This window comes from Rattus norvegicus, chromosome 14 (assembly GCF_021556685.1).
Source record: "Rattus norvegicus strain SHRSP/BbbUtx chromosome 14, alternate assembly SHRSP_T2T, whole genome shotgun sequence".
Classification (NCBI taxonomy): Eukaryota; Metazoa; Chordata; class Mammalia; order Rodentia; family Muridae; genus Rattus; species Rattus norvegicus.
This window is the reverse complement of record NC_141547.1, coordinates 21,979,330-22,005,234: the sequence shown is the minus strand read 5'-3', so window position 1 is coordinate 22,005,234 and position 25,905 is coordinate 21,979,330. Positions and strand designations below refer to the sequence as shown.

General features: G+C 39.5%; 1 protein-coding gene and 1 pseudogene across 2 annotated transcripts in view; one reads left to right on the top strand and one right to left on the bottom strand.

Moving 5' to 3' along the window:
* The window catches only part of Tmprss11a (transmembrane serine protease 11A), a 67,027-nt gene that overhangs the window by 27,086 nt on the left and 14,036 nt on the right, over positions 1-25,905 (bottom strand). Inside the window, 3 exon segments of one of the 2 annotated variants that reach the window (NM_001432900.1) lie at positions 2,059-2,126; positions 18,982-19,058; positions 21,590-21,711. In NM_001432900.1, the coding sequence (NP_001419829.1) occupies positions 2,059-2,126; positions 18,982-19,058; positions 21,590-21,711 (267 nt within the window). 2 annotated transcript variants of the gene reach the window in all.
* Positions 7,514-7,640, top strand: LOC120096852 (U2 spliceosomal RNA; annotated as a pseudogene).

Here is a 25,905-nt window from a genome sequence, read left to right as displayed (position 1 = left end):
GCCTCATGTTCTCGTGAGGAATGAATCGGGTATCTGATATAAGGATCACCTCTACAGCAGGGGTGAGAAGTGGTTCCCTGCCCCCCCCCCGGGCAGTCATTAAGGTGTGGAAATTTTGCTTTGCTTAAAAGGGAATGTTCCCCCTTGTTCAGCTCTATTTTAAAAGTTATTTATGTAGAACTCCACCCTTTAGTTTTCCGTGACGCAAAGCTTAGAGCAACCAGTTTCAAGCATTTTTGCATCAATCCCTTTTTCCATATTAAATGTTTGAAGGCAGCGGTGTGTGGTCCCTGGCGCCTCCGGATCATCATACCTGCTTCCTCAAATGGCTTCAAGTCCCATCACCTGTGCAAGTGAACTCTCACAGGGACTCACAGTAGGGATACGAAACCATGAAAGGGGTTCCTTTCCAGAGATGAGGAGAGTGAGGTTTTGTTTGCGACTCTCAGCATGTGTATCTTTATGTGCAACTAACCTGACTTAAATGTTCAAACACAAATGCTAAAAATTTCCACTGAGTATTGTCTTGTTTTTATGTTTATATACAGCAAAATATACCTATGTGGTTCATTAAAGATGTTTTTAAAGTTGAAAATGATACCTAATGATCTTTCATTGCCCCTATTTTTATACCACAAAACAACCATTCTAAAAAGTCGAGAGTCTAATCTATTTAATCTATTTGAATCTTTTGGCAAAAAAAAAGAAAAAGGAAGTGATATCAATTCCGACACATGATATGTCTCACATTTCATTTTGGCTCCAGAATAGGGTAATATAACTAACTAAAATTTAATGTTAAATTGGCAAAGGAGAACCCAGATATTCTTTCCAGAGGAGTTAAGGCAGTTTACTGAGTTTAATGTTCACAACAATAACATACTCAAAATGGGTTACAAATTATGAGTTTCTTAGACTATGGTGATGTCACTAAAAGGCTACAAAAATCAGAATTCAAAGTCAGAAATATGGAAAGCTCCAGAATGCACATGCTTTTTACATCCTAAATTACCCAACCATATTGTAATAACTTCATGCAGGGGCCGGAGAGATGGCTCAGTTGTTGAGAGCACTTGCTGCTCTTGCAGAAGACCAGAGTTGGGTTTCCCGCACCCACACGGTGCCTCACAGCCATTTGTTGATCTCTTCTGGCCTCCAACAGCACAGAACAGGAGGGATAAACATATGGTCATGCAGCCAAAACAGTAATTAGTGTAAAATGAAAATTAATTTTTAAAAATTCCTCATGGAAGTCATGAGTTGTCCCGTATACAAACTGTAGCCTTCAATGGTACATTGGTTTACTGGTAAGAAAAACGGTTGGCACCTTTCCCATCCAATAAATCCAGCTGAGTAAATCCAGTTGCTGTCACGAAGCTTTTTTTAGTATATGTTTGTTGTGCAAAGTCGTGGGTTTCATAATTACATCTTTGTTTGAGTATCTTTTTCTCTCTTTGAAATGATTCATACAAACTCTTGGCTCTGTGCCTGTGTGTTCTGCTGTGTAATTTTTTTTTTAAATAACAAAGTTGAGGCCTCTAAGTAATTTCAGCAACTGATATGAGTCGTGCCTCCACACCCAAGCAAAAGGGAGCATCTATTACAACACGGATCATCTTCGGTTCGGGCATGTCGCCTGCCACTAGGGCTTGGTTATGGATAAAACTTATGATCCCATTTTGTAGTAAACTTTGCCTTCTTGGTGTTTTTGAAACGCTGTATCTGTCAGAAGTATAGGACTCGGTGCATGCAGCGACATGGCCTGCATTTACCCGTGGTTGGGGATTAAGGTGGATTCTGGGCTGCACAGCCACTGGGTAGGGCTTGAGTTGTAACCGTCTCTTGGGGTAACATCGGCATATCGCTACTCTCCTCCCCACATCTTAGCTTCTGAATTCTCAGGATGGGTTCAGCCCTGTACTTTGAGACTATAGTAGAGAGAATTTTTCTGAAGAGCTCCGGTAAAAGGTCTAGAGACACAAGTTATGTGAGGGGCCCTGTGTCCTTTCCCTTTGTCCCTGCAGGCTCACAACTACACCCTTGCCCAAATATACATACGTTAGTCCGACTATGTGGTTTTTGACGTAGCGCTTGTTCAGGGCTGAATCTATAAATATTTCATCTACCTGTCATTATAAAAAAAAGAAAAACAATGTGTTAGCAGGATATTTTATAATAAAACTATTAAACGGGAAACAAATAGAATTTTCACAGTAACAATATGATTATTTAAGTTAGTGATTTTTTTTTGCAGAAATTTGATTATTTACTCCTCTAAAAAAGCCTTAAAACGAATATAGCTCTTACCCACGAGGTAATGTGAATGTTACATAAAATGGGCGGCTTTTTATCGAGTCTTTCAGTGTCCTTACCAGAGCTGTACTTTATTTTTAAATGAACATCAAGTAATTTGGTATTATTTCAAACTGTTTGCTCTGTATAAAAGAATCTCATTGCAAAATATCTGAAGGAAAGGGGGAAAAGAAATTGGGAACTTCCCATAAGCTTTTACATTAAAAGCAAAAAGATTCTGAAATATGCATGCAAGCATTCTGTATGATCCCACCCTGACTCCACCCTCTTTCCCCTTTCAATCTGTGAAAAAGAGTTTCGTTGCTTCTGAATTTCCAAATTTAAAAACAAAATATCTTCTCAGTTTGTACTAGGGGTTGTACATTTCAGATCAATTAACACATGAGCAAAATAGTTCATGTTTAAGGGAAATGTTATAAACACTTTTTTCACACAAAAGTATATAATAAAAGTGTAAAACCACATTGCCATTCATTTATAGTATGTTTCGAATGTAATCACTTGCTCTGTAGATCTTTGGTTATAAAGCATACAGGGTATTGGGTATTGGGTATTGGGAAGAAACAGATTTTAAATTCATTGTAGACTCTAAGGCTAACCAGAAAGGTGGTAAGATAATGCTGAAATATCAAGTAAAAGTGATGGACCCCGTTTTATACCACTAAGAAAGAAGAAGAATATAAGTTTTAACAGATAAATATGCAATTTCAAGCTTGCTACTTCAGTACCCTCTAACCAACATTAGGTGACGATAGTGTCATCTGAATGTAGGCTTCTTTCTCTTGTTGAGAAACCAGATGAATTATAAATGTAAAAGGTGAGGGGGAGAGGGAGAGGGAGAGGGAGAGGGAGAGGGAGAGGGAGAGGGAGAGGGAGAGGGAGAGACAGGGAGAGGGAGAGGAGGGAGAGGGAGAGGGAGAGACAGAGACAGGGAGAGGGAGAGGAGGGAGAAGGAGAGGAGGGAGAAGGAGAGAGAGGAGGGAAAGGGAGAGAGATGAGGGAGAGAAGGGAGAGGGAGATGAGGGAGAGGGAGAGAGAGGAGGGAGAGGGAGACAGAAAGACAGAGACAGAGAGACAGAGACAGGGAGACAGAGAGAGGAGAGGAGAGAAGAGGAGAAGAGAGAAATCTGACGTTCTAAATCCTAAAGGCAAGGGCAAGAAATGCAACTTTTAGTTTTAAAAGAGCAAGACATACAAATGGAGGAAAGATGGTTTAGGAAGAGTGGACCAAGTTCTGACCTCTTTACTGCTTTTAACATTTTATAGATGCTTCATTAGGAGCCAGGACTTTTATTACGTTAACCCTTACAATTACCCATGAAATAAGAGTCTTCCGATCCACCGTACAGACTCAGTGCTGTGACATTCCAAGTTCTAGGACACCTTTTTCTCCCAGCGTAGATACGAATGAGCTTGCTAAAATTCATTGTCATACACAATCTAACAGAGTCAATGACTTTAAAATCCTATCTGTTGCTTCAGGGCATTGATGGCTTTGTAATTAGGAGCCGAGTGTCCTGATATTGAACAAAAGACCCCTTTAGGGTAGTACTTAGTTTCTGCTTAGTGACTTTGGAATGCTGCAAATTGCACTGAGATTAAATACTAAGAGGGCAATTGGAGTTTAGTTGGGTGTTTAATGAAAAACTTAGGGAGAGGTTGACAACTCAAACAGATACGCCCAGCCATTCAGCTCATTCCCAATCATTCCTGAAGTTGCTGTTTGCACATGTCAAGCAAGGGCCCTTTCTGTTAGATCCTTCCTAATTGACTTCTTCTTTGACAGTAATCTATGTTTTCACATGAGGGTATTTCTAGGTCGAGATTGCAAAACTCAGGTAGCTGTTCTACTGAATAGTTTACTCAAGCTCCTATTTCCAACGTAACCTTAGTTGACCTCCTGAGAACTAAAGGAACTAAAATCGTGCCATTAAAAAAAAATAGATTCTGTTGTTTTATCCTAAGCGTAAGAATGGTACCATAGAAAGGTTAATGGGATGTACATTCTTAAAAGAAAAATCATTCATTTTAGTTGTAGAAATACGTCCATGTGTTTGTGAGTACATATTGCAGCCCATGTGCGGAGTGCCAAGGCACCAAGTGTCCTGGAGATAGAGTCTCAGACAGTTGGGAGCAATCAGATATGGGTGCTGGGAACTGAACCCATACCGTCTGGAAGAGCAGTTGAATACTCCTAACCTCTCAGCCAGCTCTCCAGCTTGACACAATTTTTAAAAATATCTCTAGCTCTGGTAAAGCTTACTTGACATTACTGTGGCTGCAGGGACGAAGTCAGTGAAACAGGAAATTGGTTGTCATTACATTTGATCTTTGTCAACACAGCAGACATTCAGTGGCTCTCCAGTCTCTTGTTCAGCCTTCCCTATACCAGCACAAGCCCTGGTCTCTATTATCCTGTGTACTTGGTCTTTGACTTACTGGGTTCTCCTACCTTCTGGGATCTCTCTCCTCTGAATCCCAGTTATCCTTGGAGATCTCTCTCAGGGAATCCTCTGGGGTTTAGTTGACCCCTCCTCCTCATGCGAATCTCACTTTCTACTGTCTTGATTTTTCTTATCCAGTTATACTTTCTACATGTTTTTATATTTACTAACATAAGCATATCCTTCCTTTCATCAAACCGTAAAGAATTATGTGCAAACATGGTGATTTTGTTTTCCTCGTCTGTAACATTTGTAATGGCAGTTAAATTGCTTGTTGTAGAGTGAATAAATAAATAAGAGAGAGCTGTATAGCAGAGAGTCTCATGTTTACCAGTTCAATGGTAGGTCTAAATGTGTCTATCCATTACATAGGCTGAGATCAAATACTTCTATACAAACAAGGAAAATACATATGGACTAGTTGAAGGATTCTTCTCATTGACGTTTCCCAGGAGTTTGTCTCCTTGTGGCAAGTTGCTCTATCCTGAATCTCTGTGTGGTCAATGTAGGATTTAGTATCGCTATTGTCTGCTAACTGTGCACTACATTCAAAAATCTTTGGCATGTGAGCACATTTGCTTGTCTCATCAACCATCAGAGGTGAATACAATTGCTGTCCACATTATTAGGACGAGGAAGTCGCTTGCCCTAATTGACACAGCATTGAGCCACAGAATCGGGATTAGGCCTAGGCTGGCAAGCTTCTCAGCTTGAAAATTTCCTCACAGTACTGGCCTAAGGAGGAGCACCCAGAGCTCCTCATCACAATGGCGAGTGGCCTGTGACTACGTGAGCCAGAAACTGCAAAAGTCTGCCCAAAATAAATAGCAGATGCTAGTACCTTTTACTGTGATCCAGTTATAATGTTATTTTATTGACTGACAATTCTAGATACTGCATGTAATGTGCATCTAGAGGCCAGAGGTCAACGGTAGATGTCCTCAATCATCTTTCGCCGTTTTTTGGTCATGGTTCCTCATCGAGCCTGGAGCTCACTGATTGGCTAGATTGCTTTGTCCGTGAGATCCAGGGAATCTCCGGTATCTGCCACCCTTGTGCTGCAGGAATAAAAGCTTTTGTGCCTGGCTCTTTAAGTGGATGTTAGGGATTTAAACACAGATCATCATGTGTATGCAGCAAGCACTTTAGTGACTGGGCTATGTCCCCCACATAGAGGGGAGCTGTTGAAAAAGTGAGCTCTAAATCTTTCCTTCAGCGTTGGGTGGAGCACGGCCAGCCTGAACACCAGGCAGTGTTTCTAGCATTTCCGGTCTCGATGAAGTGAGATAAGGTCTACCTCTCCTGGCATTGAACACTACAGCGTCTACTGGAGAAAGGAGTTAGATTCAGGGTCATCTGAGGTCTGGATGTGTGGGTGAAGTGACAAGCAAGTGTGGCTTTCTGATTACCTTAAATCAAAGGAATGAGATCACTAAATAGGGTGTGATGTTTCATAATGTTGTCAGTTTCTTGCACTATTCTCTTTCAATGTCTCTTTGTAGAATGCCTGAAGGAAACACACATCCATGACTAATCACATATTGCTGGATTTACTGTGCTAGGTAACCGTATCCCAACTTGATTAATATTCCTGCGGTGGGAGAGTCAAAGTACATACGTCTAAATTAAGAGGTTACAGAGAGATACAATAAAAGATAAAAGTGATTACTTTCAGGGTGCCTCAAAAAAAACAGGATCTACAAATTATCTTCGGAACGATATATCAAATATGCATCTATTTAAAACAGTACTAAAGACATTTAAAAGCAGGGACCTTCAAAGCAAGGGAGAGAACGTCACCATGTAGAAAGCTCATGTCCTCTCCACACTTATCTTTTACATCTCTAATTTGGTGAGAGACAGGCAGACAGGCAGACAGGCAGACACACACAGAAATTTTATTTTGTCTCTTTTTCATGTCTAATGTGTTACTGTATTTCCCGTAGTGGATTAATAATCCGCATATATTACAGGTTATCCAGGGGAATGTGGACTTGCCATAGAACTATATTTATCATGATCAGAGATGTCTTATGTCACGGCCGTTCTCAGAAATCTTCCCTTAAACAGCACACTTGGAAACACACAGCGTTTGTGCAACTGTAGATCATTTACACTAAACCTGCACACAAAGTCATGACTACCAACATTCTCTTCATTATCCTCGGTTCTATTACTGTTTCCCTCACCAAACACTGATGCCAGGAAATGATGAGAACACCTTTATACAATAAGTGATTCTGGTGTATCGATTAAGGAAATATATATTTGTATAAAAAACTAAATGAAAGAATTGGTAGGTTTTAATCATTTTATCTTGGATTTTGGCTGAGCCTCCTCTTTGGCATGGGAGTACGTTTTAAGTACTTGGGGAAAGTGAAGAAAACCCCAACTGTTGCCATGGTTTTCAATCTCATGGCAACAAGAAAACTGACAGAGAATAGTGTGCCAGAAACAAAGAGGTTCTGGGAATTGGAGTAGCAGTACACGGGAAATACACTCACATAGATAATTCTTCCAGAGGACATCTGTCCTGGGGACAGATGTTCACTAAGGATGTGAATCTCAAGTCATAGTGCCTGCTCTCACAGTCCCATGATATATTTACCCTGATCATCAGAATGTGTGTTCTGGAGCAAATCGGGCGTTCTGTCCCTTCATGTTCCCACCTGCAAAACTTAGATTGTAATTTATCTCCCTCAAAAGGGTTGTCATTGAGGATTAAGTAGAATAAATGTACAAGATGATCAAGATGTATCGCTTCTCGGCCTTTTGGCTAAGATCAAGTGTAAGATGATCAAGATGTTATTTCATTCTATATATATACATATATGGGCGTATATATTATTACTGTCATTATGGTATAACAAGTTTATAACTTATGCATGTATAAGGATCCTAATGGTTTCAAATGTTTTAGATATCTCTGAAAATAGTCTCAAAGTAAAACGTCCTCTCGGGGATTATCCTTACCCTCATAAAATCTGGATAGAAATTAAATATCCTGTCATTTTATTTAGCTTTACAGTGGTGTGAAAACTGGAGGGTCAGTAGAAACCGTACTTTGAACGTTGAATTTCAGTCTTTCCTTGGATTAGCAATATGGGTGTGATGTGTTCCGCGATGCTGGGCAATGATTCTCAGCAAAACGATGTGTTTTAGAAACTTTTTGCATGGGAATATCTAGGAGATAACTCGAGCCACCTGTCAGTTTATTATAAAACAGGCTTTGTGTGAGATTATTTTGTCCAACTCTAGGCTAATGTATATGTCCTGCGTGTCTTTAGGATAGCCCAGGCTAAGCTACGACATTTGGTAAGGTAAATGTATCACATGCCTTTTTGCCGTACACTGTTTCCAGCTTATCTTGGGCTCATTGTGGTAATGTTACAATGACTTAGAGCGTATCTTTCCTGGTGCCAGGAAACCAGTCTTCTTGAAAGGCTATGAGGGGATATCAACATCCCTCACAATATCTCGTGGAACTGGGAGTTTTAGCAATACCGGGGCATGAACTCAAATTTACGTTTACATCTCCATTCAAATGCGTAAAGCCAAAACTATGAGGCAGAACAGGATCTGCAGCCGTCTTTCTCGGCAATCCAATTAGTATCCACATAGGAAAGAGACGAATCTGGTTTTACCCATTAGGATTTAGCAACTATTAAGAGGAGTGGCTCAGGATGAGACTTGGACCCTTCCAGGAAGTCCTCTAAAGCTAACTCTGTAGCGGAAGGGGGAGAGAGTGCCTGCTTGATTTAAGCTCGTGAGATAATACAAAACAAAGCTTTTCCTGGCCACTGGGATCCTCCTTGACCTGTTCTACCTTCAACATTCTCCTACACTCACTGTCCTCTACACACAGTTTAATCCTTAAGTATATCCTGCCCTGCTTTCCCACTCCGTGTGTGTTACTCACATCTCCCCCACGGGATTGCAACAACTTGAAAAGACAGATCGTATTTCCTTTTCTCAAAGACCCATGCGCCAAGAAAAACAATAAGCTTAATACTCATATTAAGAAAAGCTTAGTCTGTTGCTAGTACATGGGATATGTTCTTCTAGCTGGGGGGCCTGTCTGGCCTCATTGGGAGAGGTAGTGCCTAGTGGTCCGCACCCACTCAGAGGATTGTGGGAGGGTTGACTAGGAGGGGGCCAGTGAGCTCGATGTAAAGCGAATAAATAAAAAAAGCAAAATTAAGTTTAAAAAATTTAAGAGAAAAGAAACAAGAAAAGCTTAGATTGCTTAGCTAGCTGTCTTTTGAAAACTAGTTCATTAGACGGTGACTAAAAACTGATTCATGTCACAAATAAGGTGAAAGTATTCACTAGATGAATTCAAGAGCTAATATAAAACATAAAATTCTAAGATTAGTAGAAGAAAGTACAATAAAATGTCTTTGATTGACGAGGAGGAAAGGACTGTCAAAGAACTTTCAAAAACAGTTACGAGGCTCAGAAAGTTGGTATGATGGCATAGATTCCCATCTCATAATCAATACAAACAGAAGAAACGGGTTACATATGGCGTCTACAACAAAGGCAAGCTAGAAATTTCGGTGTCTAGAAATTACACATAACACCTAAAAAAATGTAAGTAAAAGGAATGAAAACATAGGCAAAGAATATACACAAAGAATTTGTAGAAAGAAATGCCTTTGAAGGAATGAGGTACTCAGGAGTAATTTGAAAAGTGCAAATTAGAATAATGTAATTAGGTAACACTGCCACTTTATGCCTACTAGGTTAGCAAATAGTACCAAGAAAAGAAAAATAATCCCAAATTAGCTAGATATTTGTGTATTCCTCTTATAGGTGGAATATCAAATATCTTCAACAGGCTCTCTAGTTGGATTTTAGCAAACTTAATCAAAGCACTCAATATTATCAAAATGTAAAGGTATCATTATTTTTTACTTTTCCACAGATGAGACCAAATAGCTGACAGACACAACTTGAGGGACGAAATATTATTTTATCTCGGTCCATAGTTTAATAAAGTTCTTTGATAGTGGTAGGATTTGGCTGCTTTAGCAAGAGAGGCCCAGCTAGCCTAAGTAGACAGCTAGTGACAGGCAGCTGGGGCTATACAGGACCCCTGGTTTCTAGGGAACCCTTTTCTTTTCCTTTCTGATTGGCTGTGTCACAACAGCTACATGCTCACTGCTTTCTCCAGCTGTGGTACTGCTTGAGGAGGCTGTAGACCCTTAAAGAAATAAGGCCTGTTTAAGGGAAGCAGGCAACCTCAAGCGTGTTCCCTGGCCTTGGTTATATTGCTATCTGTTTTCTTGCTTACCATGATGTGAATGTGATCTGGGCCACACATCGCCCTAGCATGGTGTTCTGCCAAGTACATGGGACCAACCAACTATGGATTGAGATAAAGTAAATACCTCTTCATTCAAGCCATGTCTGTCAGGTGTTTGGTCTCATTTATGGAAAACTTACAAATAATTTTGAAGATATTACATTTTGAAGATAGCTTTCTATGACCAAGAAGAAGGTCTTCCATGGTTTCAGATGCATATGTAGCAGAGGATGGCCTTGTTGGGCACCAATGGGAGTAGAGGCCCTTGGTCCTGCCAAGGATGGATCCCCCAGTATAGGGGAATGTCAAGGCAGGAAGGCGGAAGAGGTGGGTGGATGCATGTGGGAACACCCTCATAGAAGAAGAGGGAGGGGGGATGGGATAGGGAACCTGGGAAAGGAGATAACATTTGAAATGTAAATTTTAAAATATTCAATTAAAAAAAAAAGAGAATGTCTTCACCAGATACCAAGTCCACTAAGAACTTGATATTAAACTTCTGAACTTCCAGAGCTAGTTGAAATAAAAGTATGCTGTTTAAGTTACCCTGTCTATGGTATTTTTCTTTTTGTTATAAAAACAAGGATAGAGTAAGATACCCCATTGTGGGAAAGATGTGCAAGCACACAAATCAAAGCACACTGCATGCAGATAGGAGAACTCACGGATTCAGCCACTCTCAAGAACGGTCGTTAACCAGTGAGTGAAATTATGCCCAGTGAACCAGGAGTTCTTCTTCCATAAATGGATGTATCAGTAACAGGAAAAGGAGGAGTGTGATTAGGAAATTTCTTACAGTGACTGGCAGAAACAAAGGTAAGAAATGGCAGGTCCAAACTATTTTGGGGAAGTTACAATGAGATTGACACACAATCAGTAGCATGGACAGTTCTTCCAAAAGAATTTGCATAAAACCAGGATGGAACAAACATGGTCTGTAACACAAGAGGTAAGTTTAAGGAATGCTCACAGAAAACAAAACTGCAAGAATGATTTCAAACAAACAAAATTTCTCATAAAACAGAATGGTGACTTGAAGGGGAAGGGATATGTGTGCGTTTTTATGAAGATAAAAGACATTAAATATTTAGCAGGCCATGTGGTTCCACAGCTTATTTAGTTAAGGTGTCTGACCCATAAATATGTAGTGACAATCTGTAGGTTGATGTCATTATGCACGTACAGGATAGAATGAGGCCTGTGATTGGACGAGAAGGAAGGATGGGCAGGAGAAAAATTTAAGAGAGGCAGAGGAGACTGGAACCAGAAGGAAGCAGCTGAGAGAATATGGTGACAGATGTTAAGATTCCTCTTTGCACAGATTACAGGTTATTATGACTATTCTTAAGGGATGGGTTTGTACAGGCAAATTATATCTTATCAATCTTCTTATCAGAAGATATTGTGTGGTGTGTTCATGTGGCGACTTAATTGAGTTCAAGAGAGTGTATGGTGGCCAGACGCACTGGGCCCACCACAGAATTGGGACGTGTATGCCTGGCATGGTGGAAACCCGTCAAGAAAGCTGTGAGTGAGGGCGGGGTGGCCTGACAGGGTGTGTGTTGGAGTCGCTCATGAACAGCGGGTCAGAGAGTACTTGCGGGCAGTGTGGAGCTGTTGAGATAAATTAGTAAATTAGTGCTAGTTCCAATGGTCTGTAGGAGCCAGAACTAGAGAAAGAGCTCAACTACCAGGGAACACTCAGGAAACCACCAGGGTACACCCAGGAACCGGTTCCACTACATTTTTATTTTTACCACCACAATAATCATTAAATACCTTGAATATACACATGAGAATAATATCTATTATCTAAGTTAATATCTGTGCCTGCAGCACTTACATTCCTAGAAACTCACGTAACTGACCCTTAAGCTCAGATTATCCAAGATACAGTCCACAGACCACAAGAAGCTCAAGAAGAAGGACGACCAAAGTGCAGATGCCTTAGTCTTTCTTAGAAGGGGGGAGGAGACAAAAATATCATAGGAGGAGATATGGAGACAAAGTTTGGAGCAGAGACTGAAGGAATGGCCATTCAGAGCCTGTCCCACCTGGGGATCCATCCCATATACATACAGACAACCAAACCCAGACAATATTGCTGATGCCAAGAAGTACATGCTGATAGGAACCTGATATAGCTGTCACCTGAGAGGCTATGCCAGAGCATGACAAATACAGAGGCGAATGCTCCCAGCCAACCATTGAACTGAGAAGTAGTTCGAGAAAAATTTGAAAGAGCTAAAGGGGCTTGCAACTCCATAAGAACAATACCAACCAACCAGAGCTTCCAGGGACTAAACCACTACCCAAAGAGTATACATGGACAGACCCATGGCTCCAGCTGCATATGTAGCAGAGGATGCCCTTGTTGGGCACCAATGGAAGGAGAAGCTCTTGGTCCTACCAAGGCTGAACACCCCAGTGCAGGGGAATGTCAAGGTGGGAAGGCAGGGAGGCGGGAAGGGGTGGTTGTTTAGGTGGAGGGACACCCTCTTAAAAGAAGGGGGAGGAGGGATGGGATGGGGATTTATGGGCGGGAAACTGGGAAAGGAGATAACATTTGAAATGTAAATAAAAAATATCCAGTAAAAAAAAAAGAAAAGAAAAGAAAAGAAAATCTACTTCAAACTCAGTTTCTGTTACTCATATATTTTCAAGTATTGTTAATTTCTTTTATATTCTAAATAATAAAAGATAATGAAATGAGATACAGCAAAAAGCATCAGCATTGGAGAAAACAACCAAACAGAAGAAGAAAAAGAACCCAAGAGAAGGCATAAGAATCAGAGACCCACTCATTTGCATGCCGAGAAATCCCATAAAAAGTACTAAGCTGGAAGTCCTAATATAGAGACAGAAGACCTGGTGCAGACTCATGCAGGCCCTGGGTATGATATGATGCACATCCTCTGTAAGTTCATATGTTGCCTATTTATTTTCAGACCTATTACAATCATAGCTATTTAGTTCAATGAAGGTATGGTTTATTATATATTTAAAAATATAACAATGTTGAATGCAGACTAAAAGAAGTTCAAGATTCTCAATAGGTGATAATATTTTATCTCTGAACGAATTTAATTTTTCAAGTAAAGGTGTGTGTGTGTGTGTGTATGTGAAACCTTTTTTTCCTTCTGTGTAGCCTTGGCTCTGTAGACCAGGTTGAGCTCAAACTCACAGAGATCTACCTCCCCTTGCCTCCAGAGTGATGAGATTAAAGTTATGTACCACAATCACCACCACCCAGTTATGTATCAGAAAATCTCTTGAGCTAAAACTAATTGGGTGACACACACACACACACACACACACACACACACACACACACCCCTCATTCTGAGATTTCTCAAGAATATACTGCAAATGCCATTGCCCAATATACTCTGGATGCAAAAGCATAGGGGAACATCCTTCGATCTGTAAACATAAACTATACACTGGGACATGAAAATGCAAGATAGAAAAACTGTAAAACTTAATGATAATTGAGAAGATGCATTAGAAACATGATCTATACCATTACTGCAAGCATGTTGTGGGTGTGCATATTGCATGTAGGAATATGATCACATGGAAAAGATGACTATGGATTTGAGAACAGAAATACTTAAGGAAAAAAGTCTTGGTTAAAATATGTAGTTCTCTCACTACAGCAAGTAATGGATATCTCGACACTCCATAAAAGCAAAATTTGGATTTAAAATCATATCTCATGATAAGGATAGAGGACTGTAAGAAGGATATAAATAACTCCCTTAAAAAAAATACAGAATAACACAGGTAAACAAGGAGAAGCCCTTAAAGAAGAAACATAAAAATCCCTTAAAGAATACAGGAAAACACAAACAGGTGAAGGAATTGAACAAAATCATCCAGAATCCAAAAATAGAAATAGAAAAAAATAAAGAAATCACAACCTTGGAGATAGAAAACCTAGGAAAGAAGTCAGGAGTCATAGACACAAGCATCAGAATACAAGAGAATACAACAGAATTCAAGAGATTGAAGAATCTTGGGGGCAGAAGATACAGTAGAAAACATTGAAAAAACCATCAAAATTGCAAAATGCGAAAAGGTCCTAACCCAAAACATCCAGGAACTCCAGGACACAAAGAGAAGACCAATCCTGTGGATAATAGGTATAGGCGAGAGCAAAGATTCCCAAATTAAAAGGCCTGTAAGTATCTTCAGCAAGATTATAAAAGAAAACTTCCCTAACCTAAGGAAAGAGATGGCCATGAACATACAAGAAGCCTACAGAACTCCAAATAGATAGGACCAGAAAAGAAACTCATCCTATCACATAATAGTCAAAACACCAAATGCACAAAACGAAGAAAGAATATTAAAAGCAGTAAGGGAAAAGGTCAAATAACATATAAATGTGGTCCTATCAGAATTACACCAGACTTCTCAACAAAGACTAAGAAAGCTGGAAGATCATGGACAGATGTCATACAAACTCTAAGAGAACACAAATGCCAGCCCAGGCTACTATATCCAGCAAAAAACTCTCAATTAATGTAGATGGAGAAACCAAGATATTCCATGACAAAACCAAATTTACACAATATCTCTCCACAAATCCAGCCCTACAAAGGATAATAGATGGAAAACTCTAACACAAGGAGGGAAACTACACCCTAGAAAAAGCAAGAAAGTAATATTCTTTCAACAAACCCCAAAAAAGATAGCCACACAAACATAATTCCACCTCTAACAACAAAAATAACAGAAAACAACAATCACTATTCCTCAATATCTCTTGACATCAATGGACTCAATTCTTCAATAAAAAGACTTAGACTAGCTGATGGGATATATAAATAGGACCCAGCATTTTACTGCACACAGAAAACACAGTTCAGTGAAAAGGACAAACACTACCTCAGAATAAAAGGCCAGAAAACAAATTTCCAAGCAAATGGTCCCAAGAAACAAGCTGGAGTAGCTATTCTAATATTGAATAAAATAGACTTTGAACCAAAAGTTATCAAAAAAAGATAAGGAAGGACTCTTCATACTCATCAAAGGAAAAATCTAGCAAGATGAACTCTCAATTCTGAACAGCTATGCTCCAAATGCAAGGGCACCCACATTCATAAAAGAAACTTTACTAAAGCTCAAAGCATATATTACACCACATACAATAATAGTGGGAGACTTCAACACCCCAAACTCATCATTGGCCACATCATGGAAACAGAAACTAAACAGGGACACAGTGAAACTAACAGAAACTTACAGAGGTTATGAACCAAATGGATTTAACAGATATCTACAGAACATTTCATCCTAAAACAAAAGAATATACCTTCTTCTCAGCACCTCATGGTACCTTCTCCAAAATGGACCATATAATGAGTCACAGAACAGACCTCAACTGATACAAGAGGATTGAAATAATCCCATGCATCCTATCAGACCACCATGGACTAAGGCTGATCTTCAATAGTAACAAAAACAACAGAAAACCCACATATACATGGAAGCTGAACCGTGCTCTAGTCAATGATAACTTGGTCAAGAAAGAAATAAAGAAATTAAAGAATTTTTAGAATATAATGATAATGAAGGCACAACATACCAAGATTTATGGGATACAGTGAAAGCAGTGCTATGAGATAAACGCATAGCTCTGAGTGCTTCCAAAAAGAAACTGGACAGAGCATACACTAACAGCTTGACAGCACACCTGAAACCTCTAGAACAAAAAGAGGCAAATACCCCCAAGAGGAGTAGACAGCAGGAAACAATCAAACTCACCTGGAATCAACCAAGTAGAAACAAAAAGAATTATACAAAGCATCAACAAAACCAGGAGCTTGTTCTTTGAGAAAATCGACAAGATAGTAAACCCTTAGCCTGACTAACCAGGGGGCATAGAGTGTGTATCTAAGTTAACAAAATCAGAAACAAAAATGGAGACATAACAACAGAATCTGAGGAAATTAAAAAAATCTCCAGATCCTACTACAAAAGCCTATATTCAACAAAACTGGAAAATCTGATGAAATGGACAATTTTCTAGACATATATCAGGTACCAAAGTTATATCAGGATCAGCTAAACCATCTAATCATCTATAACCTCCAAGAAATAGAATCAGTCATTAAAAGTCACCCAACCGAAAAAGTCCCAGGGCCACATGGGTTTAGTGCAAATTCTATCAGACCTTTAAAGAAGACCTAATACCAATATTCTTCAAATTATTCCACAAAATAGAAATACTATTCAATTTGTTCTTTGAAGCCACAATTACACTTATTCCTAAAGCACACAAAGACACTACAAAGAAAGAGATCTTCAGACCAATTTCTCTCATGAATATTGATGTAAAAATACTCAGTAAAATTCTCAAAAACTGAATCCAAGAATACATCAAAATGATCATTCATAGTGATCAAGTAGGCTTCATTCCAGGGATGAAAGGATAAACAGGCTGAGGAAGAAATTAGGGAAACGACACCCTTCACAATAGTCAAAAATAATATAAAATACCTTGGTGTAACTCTAACCAAGCAAGTGAAGGATCTGTATGACAAAAACTTCAGTCACTGAAGAAAGAAATCCCAGATCTCTGAAGATGGAAAGCTCTCCCATGCTCATGGATTGGCAGGATTCATATAGTAAAAATGGCCATCTTGCCAAAAGGAATCTACAGATTCAATGAAATCTCAATCAAAATTCCAACTCAATTCTTCATAGAATTAGAAAGAGAAATTTGCAAATTCATTTGGAATAACAAAAGAACCCAGGAATCTAAAACTATTTTCAACAAACAAAGAACTTCTGGAGGATTCATCATCCCTTAGGTCAAGCTATATTAAAGAGAAATTGTGGTTAAAAACTGCATGGTATTGGTACAGAGACAGGCAGGTAGATCTTTGGAATGGATATTGAAAATCTTAGGAATGGAATTGAAGACCCAGAAATGAACCCACACATCTATGGTCACTTGATCTTTGACAAAGGAACTAAAACCATCCAGTGGAAAAAATACAACATTTTCAGCAATTGGTACTGGTTTAACTGGAGGTCAGCTTGTAGAAGAATGGAAGTCAACTGATTCTTATCTCCTTGTACAAAGCTCAAATCCACTTGGATCAAAGACCTCCACATAAAACCAGATACAGTGAAACGAATAGAAGAAAGAGTAGGGAAGATCCTCAAACATGTAGGCACAGGGGAAAACGTTCCTGAACAGAACACCAAGGGCTTATGCTATAAGATCAAGAATCAACAAACAGGACTTCAAAGAATTGCAAAGCTTCTGTAAGGCAAAAGACACTGTCAACAGGACAAAATGGCAACGAACAAATTGGGAAACAATCTTTACCAATCTCACATCCAAGAGAGGGTTAATGTCTAATATATACAAAGAACTTAAGAAGTTAGAGTCCAGAGAACCAAATAACCTTATTAAAAACTGGGGTACAGAGTTAAACAAAGACATTTCAACTAAGTAATATTGAATGGCCAAGAAGCACCTAAGGAAATGTTCAACTTCCTTAATCGTCAGGGAAATGCAAATCAAAAGAACCCTGAGAATCCACCTCACACCAGTCAGAATGACTAAGATCAAAAACTCAGATGACAGCAGATGCTGGGGAGGATGTGGAGAAATTGGAACATTCCTCCATTGCTGGTAGGATTGCAAGCTGGTACAACCATTCTGGAAATCAGCCTGGAGGTTCCTCAGAAAACTGGACATAGAACTCCCTGAGGACCTAGCTATATCACTCCTGCACAAACACTCAAAAGCTACTCCAACATATAACAAGGACACGTGCTCCACTATGTTCATAGCAGCCTTATTTATAATAGCCAGAAGCTGGAAAGAACCTAGATGTCCTTCAACAGAGGAATGGATACTGAAAATGTTGTACATTTACAATGAAGAACTGCTTAGCTATTAAAAACATGACTATATGATATTCTTAGGCAAATAGGTGGAACCAGAAAATATCATCCTGAGTGACATAACCCAGTCACAAAAGAACACACATGGCCTGTATTCACTCATAAGTGTATATTTTCCGAAAAGCTTCCAATACCCAAGATATAATTCACAGACCACATGAAGCTCAAGAAGAAGGAAGACCAAAATGTGGATGCATCAGTCCTTCTTAGAAGGGGGAAAAATACTCATGGGAGGAAATTCAGGAATAATCTCTAGCAACCATCTGGAGCCCCCTTCTGGCATGTACGTGTACATGCAGATAGAACACTCATTCATAGAATAAATAAATCTTTAAAACATGAAGAAAAAACCCTTATGTATTCCCTTTTAAGTGACTCAAGCTTCTGTGTTTCCTTTAGACAAATTAAGCTGAGCAGTTCCTGAGTGGGAATTCATGGACATTTAGAACATAACTTTATAAAACCAAGAAGACATTTCCTTTTTGGAAGATGTCCTAGACTTTTTAGCTTTAATAAATTTGTTAACACAGACTATAAATATCATGAAGTACTTCTGTGCTTGCTAATACATTACAAAGTAAAATTGATATCTTTGTTGTCTTTTTATAGCTATTTTTAAAACTATGAAGGATAGTTTTATAAGAAACTTGTGACCAACAGTGAGTTCTAATGCAGCTAGATTTCTCTATTAGAAAAAAACTCTTAGAGAAATTAGAGAAACAGTAGGATAGATCCCATAGCATACACCCTTTCATTGTTTAATGAGAGATTCAAGTTAGAGCCCCAATTTTTTAGACAGGCACATTCCCTCACCCCAACTCTACCTATACATTCCATGCAATAGAGGATAAACTGGTCTGGGAGGGGGGCTAGAAAGCTACAAGTGGATGTTGATGTGGGTGTTATAAAAACTATGCTTTTGGAAATAAAATAAATGAGCCACAAAATTCTAGCAGTATTCTATAAGATAAATTTTATCTGACTTACCAAATTTTCATTCATGTCCTGTAAGTTGTTCAGTTGATTTGAGCTCCTTCGTCCTGAGTTGCTATTGACTTGAATATCTGAAATGGTAAAGGTCCCTTGACAATATTGCATTTTCTGGCCTGGGATGACAACAAAAAGTAGGAAGTGCATGAGCTATGCCAAGACTTCTGGATCCAAGGCCTAAGTATAACAGGCCAGAAACGAATCTGTAAATTTATCACCAAACCCCTTTCTAGTTGAACTTAGTAAAAGTATAGTAGCATATTAGCATAGTTTTACATTAATAATAGTAGTTGATATTCGTTGAGTCTTTACTATGTGCAGAACCTCACACGTATCATTTCATCATAAGTCCAGATTCTTGAGGTTGGCAAGACCTGCACTTGATAAAGGAGAGAAGTAAGACACAATAACATCAACTACCTTGGTGCTTGTTATACAACGGACAGATGGTCTTTTCGGATGTTTCAATTGCACAGTGAGGCTCCAGAGTTTGGGTGTTCATTGCTATGTGGGTATTCATGGTGTGTGTTGAGGTGTAAAGCATCCAGGAGTAGAGGTGAGTATTGCATACTTTTCTTGTGGAGACAGACCCATGTACAATGAAGGAATCAAGAAAAAGGCTGTCAGAGATTGCAAGTGAAAACGGTTTGTAACAGTGGAGTCAATCAGCTGACTGGCCATCAGAGGTGAAAAGGAAAGAGATCAGAGGACCAACACTTAAAGATGCTTTTGTATAGTTAATGTGGATCTTTTGTCATTGGTATGAACTGCAATTGGAGTTTAAGTATGACTGTCAGAGTGTGGTAGAAAGTCATTTCACTCTCATCTCATTGAACAGGCATTTCCCTGTTGCAAAGTCTTTAAATATGACATCATATAAAACCATACAAGTGACGACCTTCAGTTTCCCATTTTTATCACACACATACGTCACCTGAGTGTGCCATTCTGAAGATTTGTCAAAAATGTAAGTGTTTTATACGTAGCAAAGAAGGATGTAGTGCAAAGAGCATTATTTGTGTTGATATAAATATATTAGACAATAAAAATAAAATCTTTAAATACTGTTTTAGGAGGATATTTTTCCTAAGAATAAGAGATAGTATTATGTCGTAATTTATATGTGATTTTAAAATTCATTATTTTATTAGGTATGTGTTTTCTGTCAGGGGAGTTGCCCTAGAAATTCTACTGGGCAGAGAACAGTGTCAAATTAAAGAACCAATTTTGATAGCAACTTTATTACAGTTTTTCATCTTGATGTACAGCTAATGGTTAGACTTGCTTAGTCTGACTGATAGCAGCCAAGTGACAATGAGTGTTTTTGATATTATATGTAGATTCCAAAAAATACTGTACTTCAGCAAGTTAGAGGCTTTTATGCCTTGCTGAACTCTATATCAACTGGATCACGAGCACTCAGAAAAATATTTGTATTTCAGAAAATTGGACATTCCACTAACTGAGGACCCAGCTATGCCTTTCCTGGTCATATACCCAAAAGATGCTCCAACATACAACAAAGACACATGCTCCACTATGTTCATAGCAGCCTTATTTATAATAGCCAGAAGCTGGAAAGAACCCAGATGCCCTTCAACAGAGGAATGGATACAGAAAATGTGGTTCATCTACACAATGGAATATTACTCAGCTATCAAAAACAATGACTTCATGAAATTCGTAGGCAAATAGATGGAACTAGAAAATAAAATCCTGAGTGAGGTAACCCAATAACAAAATACACAAATGGTATGCACTCATTAATAAGTGGATATTAGCCAAAACGCTCGAATTACCCAAGATGCAATCCACAGACCACAGGAAGCTCAAGAAGAAGGATGACCAAAATGCGGATGCTCCCACTCCTTCTTAAAAGGGAGGAAATATCCATAGGAGGGGATATGGAAGCAAAGTTTAGAGCAGCGACTCAAGGAACAGTCATTCACAGCCTGCCCCACATGTGACCCATACATACATACATACATACATACATACATACATACATACATATATATATACATATATATATCTCCAACAAAACTAAATAAGATTGATGAAGCTAGAAAATGCATGCTGAAAGGGACCGGATATAGATGTCTCCTGAGAGACACATCCAGAGCATGTCCAATACAGAGGTCAATGCTAGCAGCAAACCACTGAACTGAGAACAGGACCCCCTTGGAGGGAATTAGAGAAAGTATTGAAAGAGTTGAAGGAACTTGCAACCCCATAAGAGCAAGAATGCCAACCAACCAGAGCTTCCAGGGACTAAACCACTACCCAAAGACTATACATGGACTGACCCAGGAGCAGTAAAGGGGATGTATGGGGGTAATACCCGTATGGGGGAAGGGGATGGGATGGGATGGGAGCTTATGGACAGGAAAACTGGAAAGGGGAATAACATTTGAAGTGTATGTAAAGAAATAGATTTAATAAAAAATTTTAAAAAAGACTAGTGCAATAATTATTTGTGATGAGATGACAGAATAAACTCTAAAATTTTCTGAGGACATTCCCAGGTAAAAGTATGAATCTCATTTACAGATATGCAGATCACACTGTTCTATGTGCCAAAGTGAGAGTCCCAACTGTACCTTACCAAAGACAAGGAAGTGAGCCAGAAGTCCAATGGTTACTACCGCCATCATCAGGGACAGGGCGGTGAGAAGGGCGATTATCCACGACTTCACATCTCTGTGGTGGGTGCCATAGCCTGCCATTCTGCATGAAGGAACACCATGGTTACTCTCACACTGGAGTAGGTACAGGTCTTCTAGTTGTGCTTGGATAAATCTGCATTGCTTTAATGCTTCCTTCAACACCAAGAGGACATTATTTTGATTTTGGTTAAAGTCATTTTAGTCCTGTGAGAAGATATGGAAAAGACCAGATCTGGGAATTATGTTCTTGCCCCTAGTTTCTGCTTCTAATGACATTTGGTGGCATTCCTGTGATGCCAAGTGCAGCCGTTGTCAGCAGAGGCATGCAAACGTCCATTCCTTCCCTTCCAGTGCCCCCTCATTTCTTAGCAGTCTACCTGAGGCTTGCAAACTAATGTCAGACATATGTTTTTATTCACCTTTTAAAAACGAATGTGAAGTTTTAATCATGGAAAGATCAGAAAAATCTAAATAAATATATTTATCTTATAACTTTGTCAATGATGTTTTTTGTTGTCATAAAAACTCATTTTTACCTCTGCATTAACAATGTTAATTAATGAATTGCCCTAGATGCACAGAACACATGAAACTCAAGAAGGATGACCAAAATGCAAATGCTTCACTCCTTCTTTAAAAGGGGAACAAGAATACCCTTGGCAGGGGATAGGGAGGCAAAGTTTAAAACAGAGGCAGAAGGAACACCCATTCAGAGCCTGCCCCATATGTGGCCCATACATATATAGCCACCCAATTAGACAAGATGGATGAAGCAAAGAAGTGCAGGCTGACAGGAACCGGATGTAGATCTCTCCTGAGAGACACAGCCAGAACACAGCAAATACATAGGTGAATGCCAGCCACAAACCACTGAACTGAGAACGGGACCCCCGTTAAAGGAATCAGAGAAAGGACTGGAAGAGCTTGAAGGGGCTCGAGACCCCATATGAACAACAATGCCAAGCAACCAGAGCTTCCAGGGACTAAGCCACTACCCAAAGACTATACATGGACTTACCCTGGGCTCCGACCTCATAGGTAGCAATGAATGGCCTAGTAAGAGCACCAGTGGAAGGGGAAGCCCTTGGTCCTGCCAAGACTGAACCCCCAGGGAACGTGATTTTTTTGGGGGGGCGGCAATGAGGGGAGAATGGGGAGAGGAAGCTGATATAGAAAGGGAGGGGGAAGGGTTAGGGGGATGTTGGCCAGGAAACTGGGAAAGGGAATAGCAATCGAAATGTAAATAAGAAATACTCAAGTTAATAAAGATAACAAAAAATGCAAAAGGAAAAAAAAGAATGTTAATTAATAGTGCTCTAATATCTTCTAATGGCTAGTCTGCCCTCAAGTTGCTTTTTGTCTTTGTAGTTGTGTTACACAGGCTAGGATATGATCCCGTTTTATGCAGGTCAATGCAGAGTCCTTGAAAATTATGGCTTATAAGTCTCTTTTAGTCAAGAGCAGCCTTGCTTCCTTTGAAGTTAAAATGTCATTGACTTGTTGGGAAAACCAAACAGTTTTTAGATAGTTTCACCCTCTGTTATTGTCTGATGCTTCCTTGTGGTACCAATCAACTTGATTTTCTAAGTCCCTTTTAACTAGAATTTACATCTAAATCCCTAATTAGATTTTTGGTTCAGTTCACTGACTGAAATACTTTATACGTGCTAATGTGTGCTTCATAATTTGTTAAACTATGAGTAGAGAAAATTGTCACTGTTTTGGATTAAAATAAAAACCTGCCTTTCTTAACTTTTTGTGAACAAGTGTGGTCACTGCGTTGTATCAAGTGGATGCACTAGTGCTCACTACACACAGTCGGCTGGAAGTCCTTAATGGGCTGCAGCAGTTTAGGTCATTTTTTTCCCGCTAAAAGCTGAGGAGGAGTCTGGTAGAGAGTAAACTTATAAACCTGTAAGCTACAAGCATGTTAAATCAAGATTGCTTATGAATTGCAAGACATTGGCAGAGAAGTCACTCTGCCAATAAGGCGCTGTAACTTTAGTGATCCATTTCAACAATGTTCTGTAGTAGTGACTGGTGTCCTTGTGTTGTTAGTTTGTCATCTTTATGTATTGATAACAATGAGCAAGGGACGTTCTTCATATTTCCGTCACAGAATTTACTGAAATGCTTTGCTCTAAGTAAACATTCAGTAAATAGTAGTTATTTAATTTGAGGGGGAAATATGAAGCCATTTTGGTAAGTTAGTGTTGAGGTTTAAAAAGGTCTAATAGTTTGAGCCTGTATAGTAAATAAAAGAACAGATTTCATATAGACACGCCACAGTAGATGTGGAGAAGCCCACCAAGCCTCAAGACCACACAACAAATTACAGACAACTGAGGGCAGCTGGGAACACAGAGGCAGAACCCCCTAGGGAAGAGCATGTCAACGGGCTGTCCAGTGCCAAATGCTCAACTCTGAAACATGAATACAAACCATAGCACACAGGCTGAGCATGTTCTATTTAGGAATATACATGACTATACATATACGCATGCGTTCTTGCATGCAATGCCCATAAACGAAAGAAGAGACCATGGATTTGATAGAGTGGAGAGGGATATAAGGAAGAGTTTGGAGGGAGAAAATGGAAGGGAGTAATTTGTAATTATACAAAATTTTAAAAGAATACATTCATCCCAAAAACTGGAGAGGAATGAAATCTATGTGTAGAGAATATAGACCACATACACAATGGTTCATTAAAAACAAACCGAAACAACAACAACAACAACAAAAACAACACAAAAGCCAAGACTTGGCAGATGAGGTGCTGTACGTTCTCTGACGGAGTCAATCTAACACGCTCAATTACAACACTAAACTGATGTTTCAAACAGAAAAGATAGGACTTCGCTTTCTAAATGGCTTGATGTTTATAAACTCAGAATAAAAAAATCCTAGCGATGTTTTAGCATAATTTAACCACCCTCCGAAAGAAGACGCCTACGTCCCTAAATATAAAGATTTCCCTCCCATAACAGAAGTTGGAGGATTTTCAAACTAAGGTCATCTGACTTCTAGGGCACAGGTTCCCAGTAGCAAGCTATCTTCCAATAAGTTACACTTGAATTCTTAAATGTGCTTGGAGTTTCTGTGTGCATGTAGAATATTTGCTCGTTTGTGAGGGAGTTTCTCTATGACTGGCCAGGAGAATGGGGATTTGGGTCAGCCTGAAGAAAACATTCTGTCTCAGGTGGATACTCACTCTCCTATAAGGAACTGTGTTAGTGTGCCATAACCAAAAGGCAAAGAAATGTTTAACTTAAGGACACGTACAAGCTTTCAAATCTATCCATCTCCTTCTCGTACAACAGTTCCTCTGAACAGAACATTCAGAGGAAAGCAGTTGTGGAAAGAATCACATGCCTGCTATTCAGGTATTTAAGATGGCAGGACCACCACACATGGGAAAGACTGCTTCAGCTTCACTGTATGCGCACAAGCACCATAAGGCTTGCCGCTTCAAATCCCACGGTGAAGCTGTGAGCATCTGGGGAAAATGGACAATGACGACCGAGAGTTTAAAGTGTTGCATCTTGGGGGAGGAGGGAGACAGCTGTGTGGTTAAGAGTGATTGCTGCTCTTGCAGAGAACCAACGTTCAGCACCCAGCAGCCATGTAAGGCAGCTCATAACCGCCTGTGACAATACCTCTGGCCTCACATTCAACCACCCACACACAGACCCATAAAACAAAATGCATATATTTTCAAGAACCTTTGGGGACTACAGTCACCATGCAGCTTTCTTGTGGTTTGCCCTGAAGTTATCTGTATTTTGATGTTAACTTCACTGTCCCAAGGACAGCTGCCTAGTCACATACCCAGAACTCAGGTGACTTCACCAGAACCACCTCCCCATTGAATTTGTGAAGTACAGGTGAGGGGCAGGTACAGGATAGAAGGAGGGCTGTCATTGGAGGAGAAGGAAGGATGGGTGGGAGAGAAGTTTGAAGGAAGAGGAGTAGACTAGAGAGAAAGGAAAGACAGGAGGAGGAGAGTGTGAGAAGCCATGGCAGGTGATGTTAAAATTGTGCTCTGTGTATTTACAGGTTGTTATTAATGTTCTCAAGGGATGGATGGTACCGGGCTTTGTATGTTTAAGTGGGCAATTATATCTTATCAGTTGGATCTAAGATTATTGTGTTGTGTGTTCTTTTATGTGAGTGTTTGAGTGTAGGAAAGTGTGTGGCTGGGATGTGTTTCCGCCAAGATGTCTAGCAGATACCTTGGGACACTGAGGTGCTG